Below are 24,523 nucleotides of genomic sequence, written 5' to 3'. Positions count from 1 at the left end.
CTGGTTGGCTACAGTTTTTCCAGTTTGTTGCTTTCCTATTTGTTATAATCTATGGTTTACGATTTACGGTTTACGATTTATTTCAGAGGAGTGAAGTTCATAGATTATATAAAGATTTATTCAGTCAATGGTGCTACTGTTTTTTCCCTTATTTTCCAGCCAACCCTCCTCCAAGAACCATCAACATTTGTATATGTATATATCATTATAGCATCCTAATGTATGTTCTTGCTATAGCAATGCTTAATTCTGAGTGATTGTGACCAAAATATCCACCTGCTCATTTTCCTCACCAACATGCAAGACTTCTTGAATGTTGGTGCTAGAAGGTTTTAGGTGAAACATTAGTTACAATTATTTTTCTTTTTTTAATCAATTGTATTATATAGAAGTATATATTAGTAATACAATGTTGCCTATATATAATCGTTGGGATTGATATATGGTCTGAGTTGGTCTAACAAACTACTCGTCTTAGTATTTGTCTTAGGTTAATACATGAGATTGTATATTCTCAGTGCTTTGCATTTACGATCTGATCCAGCAAAGTCTCAAGAACAACCTAAAGCCTTTACACATTATGAAAGCATTTATAACCAACTTTAAATGCTGATTATTTTGTTAAAAATAAGACAACTCTCAGCTATAAATACATCGCTTGCAAGTAATACTTTTTGGCCTCGAAGTAAAAGCAGCAACGTGGCAACCATGTCAACCAAGGAGCCAACCAGCTGCTGGGTAATCAATCACTGACTATGAAGAGCAAACCATCTCTGGTCCCCATGGTTACATTTTTACAGCAACTTATTTTTGTATTGAATATTTAACTAATTAAAGGGCACACTGTACAAACCAAATTGTGGGAACATGGATGTAAACAAAGAAAGAGCGCAGTGCTGGAGAGCGAGAGAGTAGAACGTTTTATTTTTGTAAAAACCAGGTTTTAAAATGCTTCCAGCCAGTCAGACTTATCCACATCCTTCTCAAACATCAACAGAACCAATATCATGTAGGAAGCAGTATCACTGAACTGAAACACCTCACATCTTGGCTAGTTTGTGGTGTAAATTTGTTGAAACCACAGTTGAAAATAAAGACCCGTTAGAGGAGGTTAGAGGCGTCAGCTCAGAGGCTGTGTTCAGGGGGAAGCTTTTGGGCGTTTGTGACTGGCATGAGCTTGAGAAAGCTGCTCTTCTTGACAAAATTCATTTAGTTACATTTTCACAACAGATCTCAAATGGTGGATAAAACGTGTTGATCTTAACTGCTGAAGTCAAAAGGAAGCAATAATGAAGTACAAAATTGCTCATCAATGCCACTTACAAACGCACTATTATTTTATATGTCCGTCTCACAACCAACCTCTCAGTCTTCAATGAGATGTGATCTCCACCCACAGACATCAAAATGAGGTCTGTGTTGGGGCTGCCACAGAGTAGTAGTAGTGACAAATTTCCCTCCATGTACTCCAGCCCGGTGATTTTTATTTCTATCCTTGAAAAGCTGGAGCAGAAAATTCTTAACTTAAACTGCAATTTTGGCTGGTTGTACGGATAAAGCCATTCATTATCCAAATAACTTTTCATCTCTTGTGCATGTTAAGGGGGAGAGGAAAGAATGAAGAAGCAGTATCAAATCGGGAATCTGGCAGGAATCACAGCAAAACAAAAACAACCAAGGAGGTGGAGGCAGCCAGACAACAAATCAATTGCATCCAATCGTGTATATGGTACATCATCATCTGTTAACAGTGCCTGAAACCAATCGGTCAGCTTTAGATACTCTCTCACTCCCTGCCTTGTCAGGCCACGACACAACTTAACAGCAAAACCCTCCCGCAGTTCGATCCAGAGAGTCCTTTTAGCGAATCAGAGGGGCATCCGACCCCAGCCCCGGCTCCTCTGAGGGGAAAGGGGGAGCCGAGAGAGGGGGAGGGGAGCCCCGTTTCGGTGGTCTTTAGTTGGCTTTAGCTCGCAGCTGCGCCCTCTTGCCCGTCACAGCCTGGAAGCCGGTCTTGATGCTGGCGACGGAGCAGCGGGAGTGGCACGTTTCACACTGCAGGAAATAGAGGCGAGTGTCTTTCTGCAGGATGGTCTCTGGGGAGCGGCAGGTGTGACACGTCACGTATTCCTCTGTGGGATTGAGGAGAGAGTTATGAGCGGCGCAGTACTCACAGGAGTTATCTTAATGATCGTGGTGGTGAAGCACACGGTGTGGACTGGCATGATGGAAACAGAGGTGACTAAAAGACTACTGATTTAGCATTGCACGCCTAGAACACTGTAAATTGTTTTCCATTTCAAAACAAATTAAATCTTATATCTTCTTTCATATATTCTGTTTGTATCCATTTCTGTTTTGGGGACTTCCATCTCTCAGAGAACAAAGCATAGGCTACATTTACATTATAAATGGATTTTAGTATTCAATCCATAGACTAAAGCTGAATACAGACATTGAGCTGAATTTCTTTTAGTCAAATCGGATTAGTATTCATTATAATGTGCTACTTACTGATATATCTTCTCAAGACATTTTCTATTTGTTTCTGTTGAAATCTGCCTTTGATCACAAGCTGGTTATTTCCATCTATGGAACCACTGTGAACATAAAAAAACAAACACAGATTAGACTTTCATAACAACCAATGTTTCATTTCATTTGAGGAACTAAAGCTAAACCTAGAATTTACACAAAATCAATTACTGTGTATCCATGAATTGTGATGAATGTACCTTGTTCCCAGCTCGGCCAACAGGAAAGCGAGGAGATGTTTAGGCTGACGATGCAACCTGTGAGGAAGTACATGAAAGGTCAGTTTGTCGTCATCGCTTTAAAAATGTTGCATTGGTGCCAACTGGGCTTGACGGTAACGATTTGAGAGATGTACACATGTCTGCAAAGGGGGGGGGGGGGGCGGGGCTCACAGTTTGCAGATGTCTGTGAAGTTGACAAAGGAGGTTTTCTTGGTTCCCACTCGGACCACCTGAGGAGGCTTCATCACAAACTTCCTCTTCTCTCCAGCCACCATATCCGGATTCTTCTCTCTCATTATGTTGAAGACTCGGTTCAGGAGCTGAGACATGGAAGGAGCAAAAAGTTATGCTTTAAGAAGGAGAGGAGAGTGTCAGAATTCCAGAAATATAAATAAAGTATTGATCATGCAACATGGAAATAAGTCCAATGTCATGAAGTCAGGAGTTAATAGTATTATCCCTGTGATTTTTAAGAGGATTTATGGACGTTTAGTCATAACCTAAAAGACACTCTTGTACCGAGGATAGTATGTTCCAGTTCCTAGAAACATGGATGGTAAGAATTGAGAAACCTTCCTCATTTGAGGCTACACTCTTTGATGCATATAGAACAAGGAAGTGATTTTGAGTGGATGAATAGACTTTTCATCTGTATCACAGCATTTAAAACTTAGTTTTTCCAATTTCCCTGAACACAAACAAGCTGTCCTTCCTCATGTCAAATTGATTGTATAATGATATGGAAATAACATGGCTGTGGGTGTGTGTTGACAGCGGTCCTACCTCATCATAAGTGTAGTCTCTTTCAGTACCGGACCAGGTTGGTCCTGTCATGGAGCTGAATGAGATTCCATCATTGTTCTTCCCCTCATCATCCTCCAAAGCTGTAAAACAAAACTATGATGAAACGCGTGCTTTCCATTAGTTCTCCGCTTCAAACATGACTTTACATGACTTATTCTCACGGTCATCCATCTCCAGCAATTCTCCCTCATCAAAGTCCACTTTTTTTGACTTCTTCTTTTTGGTAGGAAGCATCAGGTCCAGGTTGTCGTCCTCCAGCACCTCCGGTTGCTCACCCTCAATTTTCAGCTCCTAATTCGGATCAACAAGAGGCGAGATTCAGCGAGGAGACGAGTAGTGACGATGTGGTTCAGAAGAGAAAGGAGAGGGCTGGGAAGACAACAGTTGAAGTGGAACAAGAAGTGCTCATGTCGAATGATCAGAAAGAGAGAGGATGGACACAAACAGAAATAAGCAGACTACAAGGGATTAGGAGAAATAAATGAAAACTGGTTGTGGGTTCAAAGCGACTGACCTTTAATCCCTCCTCAACATCATTTTCAAAAACTTTCTTGGGCTTCTTCTTCTTTTTCTTCTGGTTGAAGAAGTTCAAGTCGTTCAGATCATCAGACGGTTCTAGAGAAGACAAGACAAACTTACTGCAGGCTGGTGGTTCAATACGATGAGACACCCCCCATGAAGAATAAACACAGACACCGGGTCATCTCTCCCTTTTTTTGTTCTAACCTTTCTTCCTGACTTCATCCTCATCTAGATCCAGCTCCTTGTCGTCTCCAGTCTCCGGTTCCACTTCCTTCACCTCCACCTCTTTAGCCTCTTCTCCTCCCACACCCTCTCCGCCTTCCTCATCCAGCATGAAGGGCTTCTTCTTCTTCTTCTTCTTCTTGGTCATGTTGGGATCAAAAATCATCTGAAGGAGAGGAAGAGAGAGAAAAGTTTAAAACCGTTTACAAAAGCTTCTGACTTCATCCTATTGCTCAACTCATTGTATCGTTTCTCAGATTATTGATATTCATGTTTTGTCAGATGTTAAATGTATTGCAACATTAAAACCAGCTGTAACCATTGGGGTTTTTCAGTGTGACAATGTGAGACAGAAAAATACCAGATTAGGCCGAGGGGAAGGATAACTTCTCTGCAGATTCTATTATTTTCCTGCGATTTGAGATTTACAGGTTTGTCATCATGGTTATTTTTATGAATGAAAGTTATCTGTTAAAAATAAATGAGAGATAAGTGCTGTCACATATTTTGAGGCCTGATATAAAACGACCGTCCAGCTATGATTGAAGTGTGCCGTAATAGATACTAGAGGACATTAATTGAAAACTCAATTTACCTAAAAATGAATCGGTAACTTGTATTTCTGTTTATTTCCCATTTAGCACAAATGATAAAACTACCTGGTGACAGACTCAAAGGGGACTTTTTATTTTATTTTATTTGAATGATCTAATATATTTAGGTTTTGGACAGTTTGTCAGATAAAACAAGAAACCTAAAGATGTCAATTTAAAAATCTTTTCACCATTTCCTGTCATTAAACAGATTACTGGTTGTGATCGAGACGATGCCCCACGTAATATTGAGCTAATCTTCCTCCTCATCTGAACGACGATTTGTATCTCATTAAACTGATGCCATGTTCTTAAATACTGCAAAGTGAATTGTTGCAGCTGGATGACTGGGCTGGTTTACCGTCGTCATCATCGGATGAACGTGTTAATGGCCATTTATCTATTTTCTCAAAACCAACGGACGTCTCAAATTGCATTCAGAGCATTTTATTGATTAGAGCCCGTCAGAAGAAGAAAAGGGCATTTGGTGATAATTCATTTTGAGAATGTTGTCCATCTTAATTCTGACGGTTTGTGCCGGTCACGACTCTCCCTCGGAGCTCCCGTTAACGGTTGAGCCCGGTAACAGCAGCTTTTTGTTCCCGATAACTGCCCGTCAGCGCCGCAGCTTAACAGATAGCTAGCTAGTTACCGGCCGAGCTAGCGCTAGCTACCTAGCTCCAACCCTTCAGTTGGAGAACCCAGCAGCCGTGAACAGGGCGGATCGATGAAACACGGTGAGAACTAATAATGTGCGATGTGTAGTGAATCGTGGCTCAGTGGTGGGACGCTGCGGGACATTCCCGTGACGTTTTCTCCGGTCGAGCTAGCTTGGCTGCTCGACTGCAGCCATGTGAGAGCTGGTGCGGCCAGGAAGGGGAGCAGCAGTTCCGAGGCCCAAAATCATCTTCAGCACCGATCCGGCCCGGTAGTTTACGTATTTTCAACAAACAAGTCTCCACGCCAACGCGGAGTAAACAGCAGACAATCCGAGGTGACTTACCTCGTCTCCTGACATGTTTGCGGTCTGAAAAGAGACTGAAACCTGGTTTATGTGTGTCTCTCGAACAGTGCCACAATGCTGCGCCGAAAATGTCTTGCATCAGCGTCGGATCCGCAGTACGCAGGCGTGAACTCCCCAAATCCTGACGTCATTACCTCGCGACGTCGCGTTACATTCGGGTATTCAAGAAGAGCAGAATTGGAAAAACTATGTGTTGCTAAATAAAATGTCTAGCATTAATTGTGAAGCACTTTGTGACTTGGTTTTGAAAAGCACCATATAAATAAAGTCTTTAGTCATTATTATTGATGTTATGTATGTATGTATTAGCTGTATATTCATGATCATTACATTTATTCTGCTCTTCCCTCTAAATAGTCATAATATTCAGTAAACCTGAACAGCCAGTTTATTCCTGTTAGCATGCAAGTATAAATAGAACTGGCAGGAAAACATGTGAACAGTTAACATTGCATGCAACTAAAATGTCACTGTTTTTTTAATAGTTAATTGAATATTCTTGGCTGTTGAGCAGCTGGTGGGACATCACCTCCGGCTATGGAATACAGCAATGGATTATGATGTTCTGACATATTATAAATGACAATACTACTATAAAAGAATTGAAAACCTTTAATGATTTTGCAAATAATATTCTCATCTGGATAAATAAAACATAGAAATGCAAACATGCTTGTCCATACATCCTTGTGTTATGTATTTTTTCTATGTAAAAAAATGTACATAATGACTTTGAAAAACTAAAGTAATTAACTTTTTGAACTCCAAAATGTTGTAGATTGAGTATAATCTAATCTTTTACAAACCATCATCTCCATCAAGATGCAGTTAATAAGGTGTGACAATAGTTTATTATTATTTTTTTCAACATTATACAATTTGAAACAAAAACCTTTAAGAGAAGAACCTAGACAGACAGAGCAGGATGAAAATGTTTAACATCTCTCTTTCGAGCCGTGTCTTGTGATCTGTATTGGGATTTATCCATTGTTGCATGCTTCATTCAACTGCAATACAACCTCAGTGATGGCAGAAATACAGTATATAAAAAGAGACACATTTGGGATATTTACACCAAATAACAAGAACCACTGGTGAGAACGCCTTTGAGGGAGGGAGAAGTCGCTGAAATGGCGACAGGAGGCAAAGAGGTGGGAAAGGACAAAGCACGTAGCTGTAAACAAAAGAGGTTCGCACACAGCTCATAGCTTCTTCATCCAGCTCATGCTCAGCTGTTCTCCTATTTTCCACAGCATTAACAAAAAACAAAAGAGAGCAAAGGAGTGTTATTTTTGTCAAGAAAGGAAAAAAAAAAACATCCAGCCAGTTTAACGCCACAAAACACAGGTAAATATGTAAGTCAGAAACAGATAATTGAGGATCTACGTAAATTCTCCTGTCATCCAGTAATGTTAGCAACGCCATGCAGCCTGAAACACTAATCTGACAACCACTCCTTTATCGCTCCACAGAGCTCCTAAGCTTACACCTCTGTATGAACTATGTGGCCGATGACATAGCCCTGCCCAGTACAATGACCATTAAGTGCTAGTATTGTGTTAAAATCCAGGGTAAAAATATTAGGTGACTTTGCCAAAGTACAGTGATAGAGCTTCAATATAAAAGCCCCTGACTGGCTCGTTTGCTAAGCGCCCAGGGATCTCTGTATTTGTGAAAGGGGACGGGAAAATAAAGTCTACAGCATATTTGCCTGCGAGTGTTACATAAAGTCAGTTCTCCTCAGACACACAAAAATATACTCATACACAACATCCTATCGGTCCATTCATTCCCCATTGCTCCTTCCTCTCCCCTCTCTGATACAGGTATGATGTGGCAGACGCTGCGTCTACATGGCTTCCATCGCCCAGCGCTGCAGGTCCTCCATGTCGTCCTCGTCTTCTTCTTTCTTGGCTTTGGGGTGAAAGAATAGACATAGCAGTTGTAAGAGATGTTAATCAATGAATGGGTATGGTTGTGCTTCCAGGCCTCATCTTGAACCAGGATAAACCTCCACCTCAAACTTGGACTTTAACAGTGGAGCCTGAAGCAAACGTTCGACAATTTAGAAAATATGATTATTTGCCTTCTGGTTAAGAGTTAGATGAGAGGATGACGGATGTCCGCACTAGGGATGCAGGATGCCGATAACAAGGGAAATTAGATTGTCTTAATTGGTCTGATATTTAAGACCGATAATGTGGTGAATGACAAGCACTTACCTCAGTTCTGTTTTGGGATGTATGGGGGTGAGCTACACACACACACACATTCACAGACACACATTCACTTTATAGCTGTTCGGAGCTCATTAGTTGAGTGGAGAATTGTTATGAACAAGCTAAAAACTAATTGTAGGTAACAGTTGAGTCTAACTAGCTAAGTGTCCCAAAATGTGTTAGATTCTCGTAGACTTGAGGCTGAGACCAAGCAGCCCTTCGTCTCTACCAGCAGCACCCATCTGCAGAAAGTGTTTTCACATCAGCAGCAGCAGGAGGAGGAAGAGGATGAATGATGCCACAGGTGTGTCAGCCAGTTTAATGTGAAAGACCTGAAGCCGTTCTAAACGGTGGAGTGCATTACTTTTAGGTAACCATTTATTAGTCCAACCGCATGTTAAGTAAGTTATACCAATGTTTTTTTGGACTATAAATAGTCCATATATTGAAAAATCACAAAAAAAAGTTTATAATACATTCATTTATATGGTTATTCAAGGGCTGGTGAGAGCACTCTAAACATCGGTGGGTGTATTCGAAAAATAAACTCGTCAAGCTAAAAGTATAAACTGTATATCTCTACAGATATCACATATCTGTCTGGTGCTGACTCAGGTAGCTGGATCAGGTATCAGTGACAATGGGCTGATCTGGTATCAGATGTCAATGTTTTAATAAATTACAATGTGGTTATGTGTTGGACTATTTCTTGGCCTTGAAGAATAATTTAACGGAGTCTCCACTGGTTACCTGACAACTACAAAGCCGAGAAATATCGCCACGTCCCTAAAACGGCATAAGCCACAAAACGCTTAACCATATTTCCCAAAATGTCAGCTATTCCTTTGACAAAAAAGAAAGAAAAAGATGCTGCCATATATGTAGAATATTATACATATAATATAACATAATATTTCTATAGATTTTACCGACAGGCTCACAGAGTTGTTGCATCAGTTTGTCAAAAGGCTCTTACCAGGTCTGGAAGGTAATGACGAAGAAGGCACGTTGGGAAGGGGAACGTTCTCTGGTCCCCCGATCTCCAGCAGGTTTTTGTCCAGCTCCTCCTGTTCCAGCTCATCCAGCTCTGCCAGCAGCTCATCCTGGATGAAGATAGCAAACAACACTAAAGTTGAGAATAGTCACAAACCAATTCATGCAAAACCCAAAAGATATTCATCCGAGTAAATCGATGCAGTTAAAATTGAAAATATTTTTTATTTTTACAAAATTAGTCTGGTGTGGTATAATCTGGTCCTGATCTGGTGCGTCTGTTCACTTGGTGAGTTTAACGTCTCGCTGAGAGTTTAATCTAAATACTTCCAGTCATTTGACTGAGAATTTGAGAGAAAGCGTCTTCACTCTTTCTGCCATATCGTCCCCAAATTACTCAATACCATCAATTGTGGTGAAGTTGGTCTATGAATAAGACCATTCAAAAATAAGGAAGCCTTAATGCCCAAGTCATGAATCAAGAAACACAAAGAGGTCAAAAAAACTGCTTAACCTGCAGCAAACTGGGCAACATTTTGGCGATAATACTGAACTTTGTGGTTAACCCTGTGTTATCATCAGCCCATCGCTTACTACGTCAAAGACAGAGAAAATCCATCTTATATCTATCAGAAACTAATATCTGGAAAGCGCTGCACACCTCGTCAAACTCCTCTCCAAAGCCGACAGGTTTAGAGATGGCGTCTGAGATTTCCTGTGCCAGCTCCTGTTGCTCTGTAATGTCCTGCATTAGGTCGTCCACCTTGTCAATGTCCCTGAAACAACAAGCAGAGGATGAGTCACGTGTGAGTAAAACAGAATGCACTATCGCACCTTTTAGCCAAGCCTTGTAGACCTACACATACTGACAAGTTGGCAGAGTAAGAAGTATAATTTTAGCTGGGAAATGTGTATCAACGTTTTTATTTTATATATATGTATATATATATATATATATATATATATATATATATATATATATATTCAAACAGTCCGGTGCTAATGGGTTTGGATTCAATTCAATTCAGTTTATTTTATATAGCCCAACATCCCAAATACAAGTTTGTCTCGGAGGGCTTTACAATATGTACACATGACATCCCTGTCCCGGGACCTCACATCGGATCAGGAAAAACTCCCCCAATAAAGATAGTAAAAACCCTTTCACAGGGAAAAAAGGGGAAGAAACAAGGTATTACTGCATTTAGCTCAAATCCTTTTTGTTCCAAACTAAATATATTCCTCATAATCTTTCTTTTGATTTAAAACAGACTGCCTATTGTTTCTCGCCCTGTGGACGCATAGGCAATCAAGAAGCAGCATATATAAAAAGACGTCACATCTGTCCAATTCATAAATAGAATGGTCATGAACTTTATCAGTGACTGGGTGCTCGCTCTTACATGTTTTCATGGGCCGACTTCATGGCCTTGGCAGCGAAGCCCATGTTCTTTAGCACTTCAGTGTTGGTGTTGGCGTTCTCCAGAGCCTCTCTCTGGAACTCGATGGTCGACAGCGTGCCGTCGATCTGGGTGAGCTGCTTCTCATACCGCTTCTTTCTTTTCAAAGCCTGCAGGGCCGCTGAGGAGAGAAAGACGGGAGTCAGGGTGATTAGATTGTCCCAGAAATAGATTGATTGTGTTTAGTGATGGGAGGAAAACAAATCTGTGAATCACAGGGATTGTTTGGTCCTGTAACAGGAATGAGAGCTGGAAAAAGTGGTTCAACATTTGCACATCCTGTGAAATGACAGTGAGTGGAATCATGAATAAAATGCTGACTCAGTAATCTACCCTGTTAGTGACTCTTAGGTCAACAAGGAGAAATATTATATGTAGCTTGTGACTGGCACTGACGAGATGGAAAGTAGAAATGGTTCAGCCACAGTAGTCACATGACCACAGCCACAGATGAGCTGTAGTGAAGCTATAAGACAGTGTCAAGACTAAAACTGGGTTTATTTATTCTATAAACCTTTGTGGAGGAAATAATGAAGGTAAAGTCAATGTATAAAGTATTCAAGCAAGGTAAAGAACAAAGCTGTTGTATACTGAGTGCAGTGTAACACCAAGGAGTCTGCAACTTCTTTATCAACCTTCTAAAATTATGATTTTATATCCTTTTGTTGCAATAACAAAATCATATTTTTTGTCCCACTGCGCATAAATCAATAAATTAGTCTGCCCATCAGTTTTTTCTCCTCTTTCTCCAGTACTTGGTGAAAAAAAAAAACAGCATATCTCAACTTCTACTCGTCGGGTTGTCATGAGATTTGTTTTGGATACATTTTACCCATGGTTTATTCGCTTCAATGATAAGATATCAGATAGCTGGAGACTGCTGACCGAGGTACAAACACGCCCACCTCTCTGACAGCAATATCGCGTCCCTTTTAACGCGAGCAGCTCTAACGCTCAACCCTTGTCCCGACACACTGAGGTCAACATCCTCCTGTCAGTCTGTCTGCAGCCCAACCGCTGCACCGCGCGCCACACCTTTGAGATGTGTTTTTAAATGGCCACCGATCAACCAGACGGAAAGACCTGATTACCACAGAGATGTGGGTGTGTGGGGAAAGACGAGGCTGGTGTTTCCGCAGTGATCATCAGTCGTGAGACGATTAAATCTCTCACACGAGCGACCTAATGTCCACAGGACAACGATGGGGAGGGGGGGGGGGGGGGGGGCGGTGAGGCTGCCAACAGTTGTGACAGATGGGGAAACTTAGCTAACTTAGCTAACGTACTGGCTCAGGGCTGTTGACCAGGCAATGCGATGTTAAAATGAAGAAACTGTTATAAAATAAGTCCCGAGATCTCACCTCTTTTGTTTTTCGTGCCGTTTTTTTTGGCAATTTGCAGCTCCTGCTCGATCTTTTTCTCTAGAAATTCCTGTTTCTTCGTTAGCATCTCCTCCGTCTCTCGGAGTTTTTGGATAGCCTCCTGTGGGCTCGGTCCCTTTCCCCCTTTTCCTCCTCCTCCTCCGAATATCTTGGCAAACAGCGACATGTCCGGGGTGTTACAATAAGTATATATACAAAAATAAAACAAATCAGCGAAAACACCCGAGGAAATCAAGCGTAGCTACCTCGCTGCTAGGCTACACTGACACTTCGCCCGAGCCTGAACGCTGGAAGGATTGTTGACGTTTTCCTACTTCCTGGATAGGGCCCGATGACGTCATGTTGCCCGATGAGGAGAGGGCGATATTCGTTGGATTGAACAACTGAATAACTTTCTTGTTGCCGTAGACTATATACCACCATTACTGTGTCGCTTGACCTTATTATGTTTTTCGTTTTTTTTTTGTACTCACTTATTTGAACATGCGCTCTACTTTCTCTGGACTGGGCCGTTTATTTTGCTGGTATTTTCATTCTCAGGGTTGTGCTTCGTCTCATTCAATGAAAAGCTTCAATTCATTCTGCAGGTGCACTGCCCTGCTGCTGGGACACCGGCGAACCTTGGCCGCACCTAAACCGATGACGCCACGACAGGTGTATAAGGCTTGGTTTCTACAGAGATGCTTCTGTACCTGGGTTCATTTCTCGGCTGATTTCACTAAATTGGTAAAACTTCCTAAACTTCAGCCACTTTTATATGCGTGAATGACATTTTGTAAACTTACATTTTAGGTTTAGTTTGCCCAAACCGTAAAACATATGAGGCTATTTACCGCCATATAAATATAAACTATTTTACTGATCATCAGCTTCATCGTCACTGACAGTTAGGTGAGCAGATGTGCCAATTCCTTAAAGCCCCCCTCCATTAAAAAACAAAGTTATTATATACGTCACGTGGATATTTGAGCTCCACTTAGGACGTATGTGCAGCGTTTCGAACTTGAAGGTCGTCTTCATCAATTTGTCAGACGGGATTTGTGAAGTCATAACTAGTTTGAAAGCAGATCGTGGTTCAATATTCAATATGCACGTGTGTGATGTGGAAGCACTGATAATATAGTTCTACACTTCAAAACTACACTGAAGAAGAACATCGTGTGTCATTCAAACGTATCAAATGAAGTGTTTGCATAGTCACGAATACTAGATTTTTTAAGTTATGTAGGAGCAAGTGTAGGCCACTCCCACTTTGTAATGGAGCCGGCTACATTTAAGGAGTGTGTAGTCTCAAAGCCCCTGATTACGATGAGAAGACATTATATAAGTGATCTGTATGAGTAAAATCAGTGGAGTTTAATACATAAAGAGCAGTTTAAAACTGTAAATAAACTTGCTTCTACTTTTTTTTCTTAAGATATCGAATGACCCCTTAATAAGAAACAGTGCTTCGGCACTATCAGACTTGTTTTGCAGCTTCACACACACCTTACAATCTAATTATAATCTAAAGTAAATTGGGGGGGGGGGAAGGTCAACTTTTCAAAGAAGCAGACATTTGGGGGTTTATGCATTTTAATTCATTATGATGCTACATCATCCATGGTGGTTGAATAATTATTACCTTTCTTTACTACAGTATGTTAATAACTTTGCCAGTTATCTTTTTAAGTATTTGTATATACATACAAAAGAGTATCCAATTACTGAGTGAATACATTGTTGTGTGACTATCTTTGCATGTGTGGTCTGAAGCACTGATGCCTTTTCTTTCTCTTTAATGTAGTGTGTATTCACAGGTCAGTCCTCCTCCCAACCGCCCACATTCCCACTTCTCTGCTCCTCGAGTTCCCTCAGGCAACGGAAAATACAGATATTTATTCTTTTTTTCTTAAACAACCTGCTAAGATGGTCATGTGACAGCCCGAGATAATACAGCTGTGTTGTCTCAGTTATCTCACAACCACCAGAGCCCAACATAAAACAAAAGGATAATCGAAAAGAAAAGGAGAGAGAGAAACAAACAAACAAACACACACACACACACAGACACACAGACAAACCAGACTCAAGATGGTCCCTTTTGCGAAAACAGTATTTTTTGTTTTTGAATATAACTTCAACACTCAAATCATAATAATAATAAATCCAGGTAATTTCATGCAGACTGCAAAGTGTACACTTGAATATAGTGCATTTGAATATTATAAACAGAAGCATCTGACTACATGAATATATAAGGAAGAAAATAAAATGCTGTAATACACTCAAGGACGCATATACAATACTTTAAGCAAAATTAACACTGTGGCCAAAGCTGTTACATACTGTATGTTATATATTGAAAGTGACCGTTGGAAAACATTGTTTTTGCATGACAAGTGAACTGTTTGGGGGGGGAGGGGGGGTAAGGTGTTTAGGGGAGTTAAGTCATTTTGGTGCCTCTCTCAACCAGAGGACGCAATCATCTAGAACATTTAAGTTTTAACTGGGAAGCTCTGACGTCTTGAACTAAATTATAGCTTCGCTTTTTCTTTTAAACTAGATCACCATGCAGCATACATTCTTTATCTTAAAGGTTTTCAAATGGCAAAAAAAAAAGAAATATCATGTTTTAATCTGATTTTCAACAAAGACCCCCATTTTTTCTGTTATGTGCAGTAAATCTGTTCAGATGAAAGTTTAGTTTTCAAACCACCCCTCTTCCGTCATTCTAAAACAGCCTGTGATTTCACCATTTAAGATCTCCTCACATAAAAACATCCACAAACAAACAGTCACATCAGCTCTCCTGCAGGAGGCAAAATCAATACACACACACGGCTTCTACTGGCTCACTTTTACCAGATACCGTTCAGAAAACGATACATATATTTCACTTGTGTTCGCCTCTTTTTGTAGATTATCAGTAATAAATGGAAGAGATTATCAGAAAAGAAGTGTTAGGTCTTTCTTATAGACAATGTGAGTGATGAACTTGAAGAATCAACAAAAGACTTTCGACATTCAGCCAGCGTTAAGCCACTTCCACACACCACTAACTGTTACCTGTGCAAGTTGCGGAAGATCATTTAGGAAGGAGGGAGGGATGGACGGAAAGAACAGATCAGAGGTGGTGATTATTTCACACAAAAAAGGACAAAGGCAAGACCTGTGACAAAAACCCTCACACTCGTGGTTTAACTTGGGATCGCCTTGCTTCATTCTCTTTTTACACATTAAATTATTTTCCATCCAGACAAAGTGTTGCCTTGAATGTAAAAAAGAAAAGAGAACCCAACATAAACCCAGAAGACATCCCCGTTGCCGTCATTGACACGTGTCCTCCCGAGCACGCCGTCCGCCACTGTGCTCTGTCTGTCCGAGTCTCTACAGGGCCAGCTTGCCAATGATGACTCCAATGACAAAGAAGAGAATGCAGAGTGCCAGGATGCGGGTGCTTAGGCCTTCGTCCCTCATGGCCGAGGTAGCCATGGCGGAGGAGGAAGAGTGAGGAGAGCCCATCGAGGTCACCTTTCTCTTCCGCAGCCCGTCGTCCTCCTGCGTTCAAGAGTGCAGTGTCAAGAGACAGTCAAACCAGCTCAGCACACACAAGCACACTCATATATACGTTGCAAGCAGGTAGGACACTGCCGTCTTAAAGTGCTGTCAGAAATGTCCAACCACAAGCCAAATACACAAATCCCGAACATAAGTACAACGTTGTTGCCTAAATTGAATGAGGACACAAGCCTCTAGATTAAAATACAGAAAAGCTTTAATGCAAAGACATGATTGTTACAGCAAAGCATGCGACTTCTGAAGCGGATTACTTTGACAACAATATCCGGATATGCAAGTTTTCGCGTGGCATTTTTAACAGCATATAGCTACTCTCCGTGCAAAGGTACAGCAGAGAAGAGTCTTTGGACTGAAGCTCTGCCAAATGCAAGAAAAGGTTATTCGTTTTTTATTTAATAATTTAGAGACCGCTGGACTTACAAGACTGAAAGGAAATGCAAACATATTGCCTCTTTGTTTTTGTGCGTCTCACCCTGATCTGTTTGTTTTCTTCCCGTAGCCTGTGCACCTCCATCTGCAGCCGCTTGCACTCCTCCATGATCTTCTTCACCTCCCCGTCATCCAGCGAGGCACTGGCTGACTTGGGCAGTGTAGAGAGCTCAGTCTTAACAGAGGAGGGAGAGGAATACACATTTTGCTCGGCTTCACTCTCATGCTGTGGAGAGAGTGAGGGTGGGAGAGGGTGATAGGCAGGAAGAGGATGAAGAGACGTGCAGAGAGAAGTGGTAGAGAGTGAAATGAAAGGACAAATAAATCATAAATGAATAAATAAGCATGTAATGGGTGATACAGATATGTTGTTGCTGATGAGTAAGAGTGGAAGAAAACACTGTGCAAAAGGGGAAAAATTAAACTAAGGAAAAATGTAATGTGAATGTTTCAATCTGATATGATTCATGTTGATCTAAATGTGGCTATCATAAATCTGCATACATTTAAATTAGTGAAATACACGAGTTAACCTGAGAACATTGGACTTTTGTGCATCTACACATGACACTTAATGACTGAATGTTTATCAAAATTACCACTAACCCAAAAAGGTAGACTTACAGTTTTGTCATTTTCTAGAGGCATCTCAAATGCACATCTCAACTTTGAATCCATCAGCTCTTCAGGCTTTGCTTCCTTCCACTGTGGGAAAGAACATTGAGAAGAGAGATAAACAGGAAGAAAATGAAGAGATGGTTCATACTGGGATTCTTTAGCTTTAGCATCAGTTCATCTAATTATAAAGGCATTACTTCACAGGAAAAAATATATAAATATAGCAACAAGAATATAATCCCAAATCATATTTTATGCTCTGGTACTCACAACTCCTTCCATGTCAGTCATGCCGTATGGAGCAAGCATGGACTGCACCATGAATTTGTGTTTACTCTTTTCATTGGGATCGTAGTCAAACGGCTGTAGCATAACTGTGGATCAAAACAATAACAGAATGAATGGAGAGTAGAACATTAGGGAAAGAGTAACGTCCTTTATTAGCCTATAAAAACTATTACACACCCTGTAAATGAAAAGACGTCAGTCAGGTTTATGATTTAGGTTACACTGTGACCTGCCTAGATGATAATTTATTTGATCATTTAGTCATTGAAGAGTACAATGATTCTGCTCAATAAGAAGTTAGAAATTCAGTCTATCAGTTTGATTTTCATAATAGTCATACAAACGATAGAGGTATGGGACCATTTTCATCAGTTTGTGCAGAGTGTATTTACCGAGCGACTGCAAAGATGTTACAGATATGCCTCCTGATGAATTCTCAACATTTCTAACCTCAAGTAGCAGACTGATGTATCAGTACAATCACTGATAGAACTGAGGTTGGAAGATTCTTGTTGGTACTGACTGGTAGCTTGATAAAACAATAACGCTGTCTTGCTATAGCCCATATTCAAGATTTTTATACTTTGGTAAGTGTTGAGTGAACTTATCAATAAATGCCTCCTTCTGCTCCTTCTGCTCGGCCAGAGTGATCTTTTTCCTCAGACAACAAATACCTAGACATATAATCTGAAGGCAAATACAGACCTTCACAATATTAAAGCACTAAGTCCAAAATATATATATCTGATTGCATGAGTATTGTCTAAGTATCTAAAGGAGATGTGGGGGTTTTGACCGGGCTTTTTACTTGTGTTGCCAGACGATGCAAACAATTTTACAAACCAGAAACATTGATGGAGTTTCCAGCGTCAATGATGCCACTGTTTGGGCGCACACAGTATCTGCGAGGCGCGGTTGTCTTGACTTTGAAACACACATTTCTATCCGTGGGGTTGGTGAGCTTCAGAGTGGCAGTGACGACATCTGTAAAGGGGCCTAAGGAAGACACAGAGAAACAGGACAGTGACTCAAGGGTGTGTGAATTTACACTTGTATTCACTAGTATGTTTTTTGTTGTTGTCATTAAAGTTTAGTTAAGAATCAAAACTGAGTGGGGATGTAAGATAAAGTACAGACACATATTGTTTGCCTGCAGAGTTGAATGTATAAGTAGTGTTTGTGAGGGGCTCCAAATAACTGGTCGTAAACATTGTACATTAAACATTTAAACAGTGGAAAGAGTAGCAAAGTGTGCAAGCTTTTATTTCACTATTCATGCCCCGCCCTCAGCCAAAACCGGGACACTGTAGGAAAACACTGTTAATGTTGTTGCTTGTATAGCATGTAGATCACCCTCACATGTTCATGTTTAATGGAACATTCAACCTTTTTGAAAACTGAGCCTTGTTTTTTAGAAATGTGTTTTGTAAGTAACCTCACTGTGGTTACTCACCTCCCTTTCTGCTCTAAGCAGATACATAGAGCATCAGTTACTGAGTGGGCGTGTGCATATTATTCTTGGGTTATCTTTGCTTTCAAAGCTCTGCAATAGTCAACCAGTGAACAAGCCGCTCCTGACTTAACCCATCACTTTAGGCCATCATCTGACCCATTTCTACAGCAATATCACACACACACACACACACACACACACACACACACACACACACACACACACACACACACACACACCCAAAAAGGCAATAATCTCAGAATGTAGCCATTATCCCTGGCACACCAGCTAAGTCTGTATTTTCACAATCTTTCTGCTTGTATACAGAAAAGCTGGAAAGGAATGTAGGTTGCACAGTGAAAGTAAACTGGTAAATCTCCCAAGCACAGCTCGCTAGATTAGAATCCCGTGAACTAAGCATGGTAATGAGGCTAAGAAATTACATCCTGCTCGCAGAAATTGCTAGAATGGTCCCCGCTTGGTGTTCGTTACAACATCGAGAGGGAGGCGTCTGTCAAATTAATTACGTTAGATTTCGTCACGGTGTTTTACAAGCCATCCAAACATTCAAAAAAGAAAACAAGCATTTGGAGCAAACCAGTGTCTGTGAATGAGAGCGGTGGGCCTGCCCTGACGCTGCAATGACAGCGAGCAGTTTGACTCGCTAGCTAGGTTAGCTGAATGCTACCTAGCTATGTTAGCTGAATGCTACCTAGCTAGGTAGCGTCGTCGCACACAGAAACAGCGTCGCCTCACAGTCAGCTCACACACCGCGTAGACTACCGTCAGCTACGGCCGTCCCTCTAATTCAATAACAGCAACAAGAAATAACGACACGTTTGTAAAACGTTAACTGGCCGACGCAGGAATAGACACGTCGGCTGTCAGTAACGGCTCCTTGGTGAACACCCGGCCCGGCCCTCCGGTTCGGCGTGAACGTTACCTCTGAATTTGAGTTCATGTTGCGGCTCAAGCCCCAGGACCTGTTCGGGTCTGGCCATGTCCCAGAGCTTCTTCCTGTCGTGACGGCGAGGACAGCGATAATTGACCGCAGGTAACGGTGGGCCGAGGGGGTGAAGCAGCTGGCTCCCGGTCGTCCACAGTGTATCTACGGGAGGGAAGGAGGACACGGTTACTAATCACAAACGCAGCACCGCTCGGACCGACTGACCGACCGACTGAGTGCCACCGACAGCTGCTGGGCGCTAACTGCTAGTGCTAACTCTGCTAGCAGCGGAGGGTGAGACGGGAAGGAAGGAGGATGACGACGTCACGCGAGGGGCGGTGCTGGGGCGACATGTCACATGGTTGCTTGGCCGTTGCAAAAACAAACTATCACACCTTGAGATGTCGTAAATAAACGCCATTAAAAAATACAGTTTCTATGCTAACCATTTTTTATTTTGTTTATTCTAAAATGTTATTTTGTTAATTCAAACAAAATAAAAAAGATATAAAAGGACATGACCTTAATATCAGCTAACGCCTTGTTATGGACATCTACAGTACCATGACTTCCTCATACTAATCCCTTTATATACATATATATATATACACACATATACATTTATATATCCCCTTTACAGTTTGCTTGTGTTAGGATTTTATCCCTCATATTTCTAACTTCGTATTTTCATGCCATCATATAACACAATTAACTATCAACAGAGTTGAACTACAGACAGACTGTAACTATTAGGATTTAGTTTTATTCTCGTCAGACCAGGCATCAGGTCCCCAACAGTTGAGTCACAAACTTAAGTGTGATCAAACATTTAGTGTAAGAGACAGGCTAACAATCCTAAGGCCCCATATGAATCGTGAAAGAACTGAATCAATAGTCTACAAACGTGCCGTCTTAATTCAGTTTCAGCTGTTGGGAGTTGCATTTTTATTACACTCCGAGGCAGAAGTCGTGATTCATAGTTAATTCCACAATTCCCAGAATCATACTACCTTTGTCCTTTTCCCTGAACAAAATTACTTCAGTTTCTTTTCCTGGTACAACATTCCTGGGAGAACCTAAAACCAGTTATAGATTTTGCCTTACAGCCAACAATGTTTTTTTGTTATGCCTTTGGTACTATACCTCACAAGTTATTTGAATTCCATACTGGCTGCATAGCTGACCCTTAATGTATTTAATACATCAACATCATATGTCAGGTACGACTGTTTATCTTCCAGGTCACAGTTCACCGTTTCCAACTTTGAGTTTACTTTTACAAATAGTTTATTTTCTGTCTCAAACCCCATTGTACTTCTTTTGGAAAACTAATGTAAATTAGGAGTTGGTTGCTAATTTATTTGCATGTACTCCTGTATACTTAAAGCAACAATTCTCAATAAAAGTCAAATGCATCAGTCATGTTCCACTTACCTCCTCATTAAGTTGGTAGACCCATCAAACAGAGTGATCCGTACATCAAGCTCAATTACTGGTTGCATAACAATCATTTTACAGCTCAAAAACCATCAAATAGAACATCTAACAATGTTGTATTTATTAATTCACATTGTGGCTATAAAACACTTGGACTTTTGGATAAAACTGATATTGGATACTTGTGTATATCCTCCATGTATCAAGCATAGTTGGTCACAAAACATTTCCTTGGGGGTGAAGGAAGTTTTGTCTTCCATTTGCAGAATAAAATATATGAAAAGTTAAATGTAACACTTTGTGAGTGAACAAACTCGCTTTGTGTATTTGGTGGTGTGACGTTAACACAGGGATTAGTTGAATAACTGCCAAAATTTGGGGTAAAATTATTACTCTCAACAGTTTCATTTCTTACTGGCAAAAACATTTAAAAAAAGTATAATAATAAATACACAGACAGAGGGAAAAGTATTGAACACGCTGACTGAAATGTATTCAATACTTGGTACAAAAGCCTTTGTTGGTAACGACGGCTTCAAGACGGGTCCTGTATGAGAAACTAGTCTCATGCATTGCTCAGATGTGATTTTGGGAAATTCTTCCACACAAACTTTAATAAATCTTGAAGCTTCCATGGGCCTCTTGTATGAACTCTGATCTTTAGCTCTTTCCATAGATTTTCTATTGGATTTCAACCTTATTGTTGTAAACGTACTGATTTCTAAAACTTCTGAACACTTCAGTGACAACTGTTGGGGCTATAATCTGGAAGTGGAAAGAACATAATTTCCCCGTAAACCAGCAACGACCAGGTGACCCTCGCAAGATTTCTAACTGAGGAGTGAAAATAATTATCAGAAAAGTTGTCTAAGAGCCAATAACCACTTGTGGAGAGCTTCAGAAAGACCTGGAATTAGCAGGTAAAATTGTTTCAAAGAAAACAATAAGTAATGCATCAACCACTGTGGCCTGTATCCACGCTCACCACCAAGACTCCACTGCTGAAGAAAAAGCAAGTTGAAGCTGGTTTAAAGTTTGCTGCACAACATTTAGACAAGCCTGTGGAATACTGGGAGAATATAGTCTGGTCAGATGAGAGCACCATGGAACTCTTTGGATGCCATACTACACCATATTTGGAGGGCAAATGGCACTGCACATCAACCCAAAAACACCAGACCAGCAGTGAAGTTTGCAGGTGGGAGCATCATGGAGGTGGGGCTGTTGTTCAGCAGACAACCCTGGCAAGCTTGCTATCATTGAAGGAAGGATGAATGGAATAATGTACCGAGACATTCTTAATAAAAATCTGCTGCCATCTACCAGGATGCTGAAGATGAAACAAGGTTGGACATCTCAGCAAGACAATGAGCCCAAACACATGGCCAAAGGTAACTCTGAGAAGGAAAATAAAGCTACCGACTTGAATCCAAGCGAAAACCTATGGAAAGAGCTAAAGATCAGAGTTCATACAAGAGGCCCACGGACGCGTCAAGATTTGAAGATTGTGAGGAAAAATGAGCCAAAATCACATCCAAGCAATGCATGCGACTACTTTCTCCACACAGGAGTCTTGAACCAACAAAGACTTTTGTACCAAGTATTAAATAAATTTCAGTCAGCGTGTTCAATACTTCCCCCACCATGTCATTGCATTTTATTACACATAACTTAATTTCTGAACTTATATTTTGGTTTTATTTGTATACATGGATTACTTGTGTTGTAACACGCATCTGGTGAACATTTCATGTCAATAGAACCTTTAGAAATCTATTTACTGAGAAAACTGGTGACGCACTCAATACTTATTTTACCCGCCACACCTTGCAAAGATGCTCACAACTCACACTTTTATCGGGGGCAACTTCGTTATTTAATTTTCAACCTGAATTACCACATCGTTGAGCTTCAAAACCAAAAGGCCGTCCTGTCAGAAACTGGGTTTAGCAATCTTCATGGTCGTCCCAATACATATTCTGCAAATCTGAAGAGGAAATGACTGGAAAACGAACAGGAAACTTCACTTCCTCTAGCGTGGATTTACAACAACACTTCGGGCTGATAAAAATGTAGTGACAAGGTTCATGTGCGAAAGTAGAGAGTAATGTGGCCTGTTTCTGTGAGTGTGTTTACATACTTCATCAGACCTGTTGCTGTCTGCACCAAAAAAAAACAATCTTTATTTCTTAGAGCTTCGGTTCAGAAAGTAGAGACCCATATTTGTTGTACACATTAAATGAGGACCAGGGCTCTGAAAGAAGAGAGATGCTAATACTGTACAGGCCGCCTCTGCAGTGCATCAAAAATTAACTGAAATGGAATTCTTTTTTTGTCATTTTCTTCTGGCCTTTTTTTTTTTTTTTTGCAAAAGAATACAATTTGTGTAGAAACAAGCAATATTTTGCATCTGTCATCTCCTCTTTAACCCATCAGAATGTCCTTCGCAGATGTCAACTGAAAGACAACAAAAGAAACCTGAACACAACTTCAGTTGAAAGCATTTAAGTTATAGCAATACGCACACTATCAAGTGTACAATTTGTCAAGGTTCATTTGATTCTAATAAAATACTTTTTTTAAAACCCATATACATTTCATATATTTATCTTTTTGGGGTATATGGATTCAAAAATAGACATTTAAATCATAAAGAGAGAATGGGAGGGTATGGGAGAGAAAAAGAAAAAACTACAAAAGCTACGAATGGTTGTCCTCCATCACCGAGGAGAGATAGAGAGAGAGAGAGAGAGAGAGAGAGAGATAAAGAGCGAGAGGGATAAAGAAAGAGAGAAAGAGGAGAGGGAGGGTGGGAGTTAGGAGGGGATTGGCCAAGCTATACAGCGCAAGTATGACACCCACTTTAGCTCATTACACACGTACAGTCGTGATCAAGGCACAGGGATCTTCTAAAAGTCTTTTTTTTTCTCAATAAAGTTGTACAAAATAATACATTTTACAGTCTGTACAAGAATAATAGTTCAGCAGTAATGTAAAGACGGACATACAAAGGAGCAAGAGGTCAGGGAGGAAGATGGTGAGAAGAAGAAAGATGGAAGGAAGGCAGGGGGAGGGGATGGCAGGGCGGTGCGAGCAGGCTGTTTGACCACACGAGTATAAAAATAACAGAAAAACAAAAAAACATTAGTGTCTCGTTTGTTGTAGTCATATTCATTTTTTTTTTTTTTTTTTTTAATATTTCAGAATCCTTATATTTTGTTTTCTCTTCAAAAGAGCACTGCCAGGAAGGTAGAAGTGCAAATGGAAAGGTGGTGGTCAGGAAGAGGGGGAGTGAAGGAGGAAAAAAAGAAAAAGGAGAGAGAGTAAAGATAAAGAAAGAGAGCACACAGGGCACAATGGCACAAAGTCTACACAGACAAAAACAGCTGTGGACAGTAAAACAGGGTCAATCATGACAAGATGAGAGCTCTCTTTAACTTATATGGTACTGTACTGTAGAAGGATGCTTTCTGCCCTCCGTCAGTTAAGCTCCATAAAAGTTGATATTTTTTTGTGTGTTTCTTTTTGTTTTTAACTCAATGTTTCCTCCTCACATTTTGCTCCACTACCAGCAAGACAAAGTCAGGCGGCCAAACAGATGTGTGGCGAAGTCGAGGGACCGTCATTGTCATCTGTCAATTGTGTCTAGACTCCATCAGGGATTCACATCGGAGTTGGCGCTGTCCCGTTCCTGTAAACCTCCGCCCCCCGCCTCTGCGGCCCAACTGATCCCAACACACCCCAGGTCCGTTTAGTCTGTGGTAACGCTGCTCCTCGGGGCTCAGCGGCGCAGTCGCTCAGTCCGTTTAATCTCTA

At 40.8% G+C, this 24,523-nt stretch overlaps 3 protein-coding genes across 3 annotated transcripts; all 3 read right to left on the bottom strand.

Moving 5' to 3' along the window:
* Positions 1-897: 897 nt before the first annotated feature.
* eif2s2 (eukaryotic translation initiation factor 2, subunit 2 beta) lies at positions 898-6,008 on the bottom strand. Its single transcript, XM_079225942.1, has 9 exons — positions 5,901-6,008; positions 4,287-4,470; positions 4,075-4,175; positions 3,722-3,851; positions 3,540-3,640; positions 2,928-3,076; positions 2,736-2,792; positions 2,515-2,600; positions 898-2,132 (listed from the first exon to the last, which is right to left on the bottom strand). The coding sequence occupies exons 1-9, from the start codon at positions 5,913-5,915 to the stop codon at positions 1,957-1,959; spliced, it is 999 nt and encodes a 332-aa protein (XP_079082068.1). The 5' UTR covers positions 5,916-6,008; the 3' UTR covers positions 898-1,956.
* Positions 6,009-6,517: 509 nt separating this feature from the next.
* LOC306743291 (charged multivesicular body protein 4c-like) lies at positions 6,518-12,141 on the bottom strand (the record flags this gene model as incomplete). Its single annotated transcript, XM_079225796.1, has 5 exons — positions 6,518-7,835; positions 9,117-9,243; positions 9,795-9,909; positions 10,537-10,714; positions 11,955-12,141. 5 exons carry the CDS (start codon positions 12,139-12,141, stop codon positions 7,771-7,773), a joined length of 672 nt encoding a protein of 223 aa, XP_079081922.1. The 3' UTR covers positions 6,518-7,770.
* A 1,910-nt stretch (positions 12,142-14,051) lies between these two features.
* LOC306743769 (vesicle-associated membrane protein-associated protein B-like) lies at positions 14,052-19,597 on the bottom strand. Its single transcript, XM_079226327.1, has 6 exons — positions 19,268-19,597; positions 17,715-17,867; positions 16,854-16,957; positions 16,590-16,670; positions 16,009-16,191; positions 14,052-15,515 (listed from the first exon to the last, which is right to left on the bottom strand). Exons 1-6 carry the CDS (start codon positions 19,323-19,325, stop codon positions 15,345-15,347), a joined length of 750 nt encoding a protein of 249 aa, XP_079082453.1. The 5' UTR covers positions 19,326-19,597; the 3' UTR covers positions 14,052-15,344.
* Between the last annotated feature and the right edge of the window lie 4,926 nt (positions 19,598-24,523).

Source organism: Taurulus bubalis, assembly GCF_910589615.1.
Source record: "Taurulus bubalis genome assembly, chromosome: 11".
Classification (NCBI taxonomy): Eukaryota; Metazoa; Chordata; class Actinopteri; order Perciformes; family Cottidae; genus Taurulus; species Taurulus bubalis.
Note: the sequence above shows the minus strand (reverse complement) of the source record. Positions and strands in the feature narration are given on the sequence as shown.

Bases quoted from the DNA above. Each gene is read 5' to 3' on its own strand.
- LOC306743769 (XM_079226327.1), bottom strand. From the start codon at position 19,325: ATGGCCAGACCCGAACAGGTCCTGGGGCTTGAGCCGCAACATGAACTC. The intron at 16,958-17,714 runs GTTTGTAAAATT...TTTGATCCACAG, and splicing joins AAACTCCATCAATGTTTCTG to TTATGCTACAGCCGTTTGAC. The intron at 16,192-16,589 runs GTAAGTCTACCT...CTCTCTCCACAG, and splicing joins CTCTAGAAAATGACAAAACT to CATGAGAGTGAAGCCGAGCA.
- eif2s2 (XM_079225942.1), bottom strand. The intron at 3,852-4,074 runs GTCAGTCGCTTT...GATCCGAATTAG, and splicing joins ATGTTGAGGAGGGATTAAAG to GAGCTGAAAATTGAGGGTGA. The intron at 2,793-2,927 runs GTGAGCCCCGCC...ACTTCCTCACAG, and splicing joins TTCACAGACATCTGCAAACT to GTTGCATCGTCAGCCTAAAC.